At 44.7% G+C, this 6,416-nt stretch overlaps 1 protein-coding gene across 3 annotated transcripts in view; it reads right to left on the bottom strand.

Annotated features, from left to right (window-relative positions):
- The window catches only part of vps8 (VPS8 subunit of CORVET complex), a 36,126-nt gene that overhangs the window by 13,134 nt on the left and 16,576 nt on the right, over nucleotides 1–6,416 (bottom strand). For 2 of the 3 annotated variants that reach the window (XM_034552861.1, XM_034552860.1), the window contains exons 14-26: nucleotides 5,954–6,124; nucleotides 5,020–5,094; nucleotides 3,949–3,984; nucleotides 3,083–3,173; nucleotides 2,803–2,849; nucleotides 2,456–2,545; nucleotides 2,052–2,098; nucleotides 1,185–1,407; nucleotides 996–1,085; nucleotides 832–883; nucleotides 698–740; nucleotides 203–275; nucleotides 1–14 (exon numbers count right to left, since the gene is read on the bottom strand). The exon at nucleotides 1–14 is cut by the window's left edge and continues 106 nt beyond it. In XM_034552861.1, the coding sequence (XP_034408752.1) occupies nucleotides 1–14; nucleotides 203–275; nucleotides 698–740; nucleotides 832–883; nucleotides 996–1,085; nucleotides 1,185–1,407; nucleotides 2,052–2,098; nucleotides 2,456–2,545; nucleotides 2,803–2,849; nucleotides 3,083–3,173; nucleotides 3,949–3,984; nucleotides 5,020–5,094; nucleotides 5,954–6,124 (1,052 nt within the window). The remainder of the gene's footprint in view (nucleotides 15–202; nucleotides 276–697; nucleotides 741–831; nucleotides 884–995; nucleotides 1,086–1,184; nucleotides 1,408–2,051; nucleotides 2,099–2,455; nucleotides 2,546–2,802; nucleotides 2,850–3,082; nucleotides 3,174–3,948; nucleotides 3,985–5,019; nucleotides 5,095–5,953; nucleotides 6,125–6,416) is intronic. The other variant, XM_034552862.1, reaches the window with a different exon arrangement.

The raw sequence follows: 6,416 nt of genomic DNA, 5'->3' as shown, positions 1-6,416 counted from the left end.
AGGAACTCAAACACCTGAGACAAAAACACACACACACACACACACACACACACACACACACACACACAAGCATATAATAAAGGCTAGTGTCATTCTTCAGATGACACAATAGTAGGGCGTCATCTTGCCAGCATCGCGCAGCACATGACCGGTCAAACTCTTTCAGGGTCTCTCTGCAGAACCATGAACCTTTACAGTTTACCTGGTTCTTGACTTGGACCACAAGGTCTTCAGGGATGTCTCCAAGTGGATACGCCCTTCCTGCAAGACAGCAGCTACACACACACACACACACACTTACTGACTGAAAATGCAAAAACTCGACAATCACCATTTTTGGCCTATTTGGTGTGTTTGCATCAACATCTAATTCACTGTATTTTGGGGATTTCTTTCTCATCTTAACAATCACCAAGTGTGTTGTAGGATAAACGTTATGTAGCTACAAGGATTGTCTAACAATCATCAGCAGCTATATGAAGCCTGATCCACTTCCAATCTGGATTCACACGTCGACTACCTGTCACACCTGTGCTCTGCAAAATAAACTGTGGAAAACTATTAAACAGCAGACACGACTTTCAACGCCCGTCATTTGCAATATCAGGAAAGCTATAAGAGGGAAGCCATTCGTCCCACGTCTTTGTGACGGCGTGCATCATAGGCAGAGATCATGTATACCACGGTGTGAACTGACCTTATGTACACCAGCAGTTTGTTTCCCATCACCACTTCCTCATCTGTCCCAGAGGAAAAAAGGGTTCAAGATTTTTAATGTGCTTTTTTTTTTTTTAAACTTAAAACTCTGGGCCGTGTGCTTTCCTGCCTCACCTTTTAGGCTCCTCCCCGCTCTGAGCTGTGGGCCAATCACGGCAAAGAGTTTCTGAAATATAAAAACATGACGTTTACAATCATTACGAATATTTGCTCCAGACCTGATGTACAGTTGGTGTTGAGCTGTGAACACTCTATATGAGCTTCAGTCCGACTCCTACCTCCATAGGTGTGATGTAGTCATTGATGCCGCTGTTGAACACGTAGATCATTGCGTCATAGAGTTGGTTTTCCCAACACACTTGAACCACCTTCAAGCAGACAGACAGACTTTTTACTGAAGAACGATACCAGCGGAAGTCTGGCATTGTTTACACCTCATACACTCCTTGCTGCGCATCGGCACCCACCTGCTGTATGTCCAGGCTGGTCACATCCAGGTGGACAATGCATCTCTCCAGGCTGTCCATCATACCGTTGCCATGGTAATGGGCCAGGAGGTCCTTCATGATGGGCGTGGTGAGGTGACCGAGACGGTCCGCAACGATGTACGACTCCAGTGACTCCAGAAAGACGCCCTTAGCGACCGTGTTCTCCACCAGCTGAGTGTACAGCTGGTTGAACATCAGGTCACTACACACACACACACACACACAGTAGTTTATTTTCATTTTGAGTTTAATGTTAAAATCACGTAACGACTACTTTAGCGTTCTTATTCACAACACTAGGAAGTGGACCACGACTTGTTTAGGCCACAGCGAGATCTGGTGAGCCTCAGCTTCTGTCATTATTCAGAATATATTATATTATTAGATATATTATTCATATATAAGAGGTTGAGATCCGTGCTGCATGACACATTATGTGATGGAGCCCTGGAGGTCACACCTGTTGCCCTTCAGCCCTGTTTACTCCTCCTGGTCTGCTCGTAATAAGTCAGCACGAACATGTAATTAACCTCGTACTTAAAATCATTGTAAGCTAGTTAAAAATATATATAATTTAAACCAAATATACTAAACTACAGCTATAAAAAAGGAGTTTAAAGTTGTTGGAAAGTTGTTGAATTAGGCATCCATCCAAATTCATGCTGTGAAATAGACAGAACGTGTCTTTAAATTTGATTAAGATCATGTATTATGAATATTATGAGTACAAATTAAGACTCAAGGTTAATACAGTAACCAACCGTATGGTGTGTCTTCACTGGATGCAAAAGCTTGCATATATGTGTGTGTGTGTGTGTGTGTGTGTGTGTCTGCATGTCTACTTACGCCCTCTTCAGCAGCAGGCAGTAATCCACCAGGACTGGAACCACATCCTGATCACACACAATGTTGATATGAATGGTAAATGGACCTGTACTTGTAGAGCGCTTTTCTGGTCTTCCAACCACTCAAAGCTCCTTCACACTACTCGTCATCATTCATACACGGATGGGAGGAGCCAAGGTTCCACCTGCCCATCAGGAGTAGCTAACTACCATAGTCACAGCTACTGGAGCAATTTTGGGGGCTAAGTGTCTTGCCCAATGACACATCGGCATGGGCTAGCGGAGCCGGGATTCGAACCGCCGATCCTCTGATTGAAGTACGACCCTGCTCACCACTGAGCCACAGTCACCCCCATATACTCAATGACATGGCTGGATCGTGTTCTCGAAGGCATGTTAGCTTACGTGGAAGTGCTGCTCCATCACTTGGATCTTGCCGTGCTCTGGACACTTTTTCAAAGCGTGCTCTGCCAACTGGAAGAGGATCTCGACCATCTGCACACACACACACACACACACACACACACACACACACACACACACACACACACACACACACACACACACACACACACACACACACACACACACACACACACACACACACACACACACACACACACACACACACACACACACACACACACACACACACACACACACACACACACACACACAGTGTTACGGGCTCACGTTGGAGTTCAACGTCCACCACGGCGTCAACGCAGCCGGCAGCGGTGTTGTGTGCTCACCTTGTCACTCACGACTCCTTTCCTTTTCATTGGATCTCCCAACAGGCCTGGAATAAACACACGGCACACATTATTATATTTGGAGCACATGCACCACGAAAGCAGAATAATAACATGGATCCAAATCTGATTTGGGATGGTGTTCCCTGGAGCATGATCCAGAACAAATGGTATCGCTCGGTTCCTCCACCAAAGGACCACCCGCTCATCGGTGAAGAGGAGCGGAACCAGCAGGTGGCCTACAGGCCGCCGGGTGTGTTATAACATGTGTTATACCCACCGACCACAGCTTTAGCAGTGCCCTCGTGGAAGGACCAGGCCAGAGAGAGAGCCTCAACGAAATGCTCCTGCTTCAGCAGGCAGTCGATACGCTGGAGGCACAGACGGAGACGGACAGGGGTCAGACTGAGGTCAACCAGGGGGATGATTACCCAGTGTAGGACATATTCATGTGCGTCACCCCCGATTGTAATTTGTTAAAATGCAATAAAAAGTGACTTTGTGCTCTTCAATATTCAGAGACAGACACACTGGATGTTGGCTGATTTGTTTCCATGACAACCAGTAACAGGAAACACAAAAGCTGCAGGTTTTGGGTCCGCTCTGTGTCCTCTGTGGGATATGCACAGAGTTTCTGATTTATATTTAAAAATGCTCCCCTAATTTCCGGATATATTGTACTTGTGTGGTGTGATGACTGTGTATTTACTCTGTAGAGTGATGTCTACATACAGATGTACAGGATACGGGTGTGTTTAGGTACATGTATGTATGTATGGAGACGTCTGGCTCGGCGAAATGAGGTGACCTCTTTTTATTTATTTGTATGTATTTATTTTCCTGTTCCTCTCGGTGGGTTTGTTGTCTGTTTGTATATGTTAACAAAAAGATGAAAAACAATGGAAATATCAGTTAAAGTACATGTTTTTAATGTGTTATGTACCTGTCAATATTTCCCAAAATCAGAGGGGTTTTCAATGTAACCAGCTGGAGGACGATGTGATGAAAAGTGTAGTTAACCAACCAGGTTATTATCGTGCAGTTGGTCAAAATGCACACAGCAGTTATGAAAATAAAAGATAAATAAATATATATATATATGATGCTACAGACATTATTCACCAACAGTTACAGACTCATACACACCTCTCTCCAGTTCCTTAGAGCCATAATGTGAGCCGACTGCAAAACAAGAGAGCACTAAACATGAGACACACAATCTTATCACGTAGGACAAAGAACACGACACATTTCTAAGCAGACTTTATCAAATGCTATATGATTGCAATTAGATGCATGCTTTTTTGCATTTAGTGAAATAAGTGAGAGCATTATTAATATTATTAACGAAGTGGAAATGTCTAAAACGACTCCCACCAGGAGTGCCTTTGAACGATGTATTCTCTGAGTTCAGTTGACAGGCGGTTGAACCAAAGCTTTTGAGCATCATCTCTCTTTTCACTGGCTGTTCTTTGTTTTTAAAGCATTAACTTAACGTATCCTTCACACTTAAAATAGCTCTTAGTTCTATTTCGATCACCACAGACGCTCGCCAAGAACCCTCAAAGACGTGCTTGGAAGGTCACCATCAGACTGGAAGAGTCTCCAACTCAATCGACTACTTGCGTGTGTTTTTGATTACATTTAACCTCGTTTTTAGTTCATGGGTAAACTCTTCCCTTTGACGTCGTGCTATTGTGTCTGGCGGTGTTAATGCGCTTCATTTATCATTCATGTTGTGCAGAGGAAAACATTTATACTGCGAATGACTGCATCTTTTGGTCGTTGATGGTTCCGGGTATAGTAGAGACAAGTTACGATGGCTTAGAGGAAACCACACATTGACAGGCTGTGAGAAATGCGATAATACATCTATTGAATTGTACCTTTCATTCTCCAACTATAGCATTGGGCTCAGTGATTAACCCTTAAAAAACATTTGTTCTTCCCTTTTAACAAACACTCGTGTTCTTCTCCGCTCGGCCAGATGTTTGGTTCTCCCATATCAACAGGTTGTGTGATTTAATGAGCAACTTAAAGCAAAGCAAAGATTCATATTTGATGGATGACTAGTCTCACCTCCCTTTCTCTGTTATTTGTATTACTGTTATCAATATTACTTGTGTTTTGTATTCTTTATCATAGCACCAGAGTTGTTTTTTGTTGTTAATGTTTGGTAGTCGGTGTCTTTTGACCACAGCTGTCACAACACGTTACCTTGGTACCCAAATAGACAATCTGCCCTGCGTAGCTGGAGACCGACTGGTAGCAGGCCTTCTCTCCGACTAAAGCCTGGAAAACAGACACACTGTCACACATGCAGGAGACCAGAAGACATGCACAGGTCAAAATGTCCGTATCTGGTGGAGAGAGGAATGGATGGATCCCGACTGCGTTGCTCCTCTGACGGTGGACTTAAGAGGACAATGTTTTCAGGTTTTGGAGAGTACTACGGCATTTAAGGGGGAAAAAAAGGTTCTACAGAGCCGTGTGCCTTCAGGGTTAGGGTTAGACCATCAAACCGATATGAATGGATTTCACCTTGAGGCTGGAGTTCTGGAGAACCCTCTTGTGAAGAACGGGCTTTTCAAAGCTTCTTTGTGAGACAATGGATTTCATTACGAAGCCTGTTCATTTTTTGATGTTGTTGCGGTTGGAACCATCACACCACAGAAGGCTGTCTGAAGGTCCTCTCATACGGGGTTTTGGGTGGAACCTTTCACAGATGGTGCTAGGTATACTTTTTTCTGCCGGGTTCCTTATAGAACCCTCTGAAAGGGTTCCGGGTGGAACAAGGCATAGAAACCTGTATTTCCAAGAGTGTAAAAAGCATCAATGTAGTCAGAGCTTTTATTCCGACACTGAGCTCATGTACTCGAACTGCAACCGGTACCACTGGCACGTTGGGCAGTGAGTCCCACATGCACCCAAATGTAAGTACTTGTACTTGATGTGAGAAAGGTGGGATTGGTACCTACCTATTTTGAACTTGAGCAAATTATTTAAGATCCCTACTTCTTACCTTTCAAATCCAATTTGTTATAAAGTGAAGACTGTTATGGAACATGTATTGTACATTGACCTCTGACCTCTGACCCGGTCCATGTGAAGTTTGACTTCTGATCCTGTTCCCCACCAGCTAACCCCTCACCAGAGCCTGGGAGACATTCCCTCCAGTTGCCAGCGATTTGAAATGCCGGCTGTTATAGACCAGTTGCACCTGCTCCAAGTCCAGAGTCTCCAAAACCTCCTGACTGGGCCGGTCCACGACCTGCAGCTTTTCATGGCTGTCTACGAGAACCAGAGTGCGACTGTTGATCCACTGCAGAGACATGGAGACAGGAGGGCAACGAAGTCATTCGCTGAGAGTAAATAAACATAAATATATATACTTAAAGAAGCACCGTCCTTACAACCTGAGGAGGGACCACCAAGGGGGCGGGTCTATCACTGGTACCTGAAGCGAGGCCTGTCTTTGTGCCAGGGGGGGCGGTTCTGTCACAGCCACATAGTCACCACCGTTATACCGTCACACATTGCGGGCGATTCCCTTTAAAACCCTCGTGTGGCGTTCGGGTCTGTGGGACCCGTTTTCATAAATTCGAGGACTGTCT

The sequence above is a fragment of the Cyclopterus lumpus genome, chromosome 15 (genome assembly GCF_009769545.1).
Source record: "Cyclopterus lumpus isolate fCycLum1 chromosome 15, fCycLum1.pri, whole genome shotgun sequence".
Classification (NCBI taxonomy): Eukaryota; Metazoa; Chordata; class Actinopteri; order Perciformes; family Cyclopteridae; genus Cyclopterus; species Cyclopterus lumpus.
This window is presented reverse-complemented; position numbering and strand designations above follow the sequence as displayed.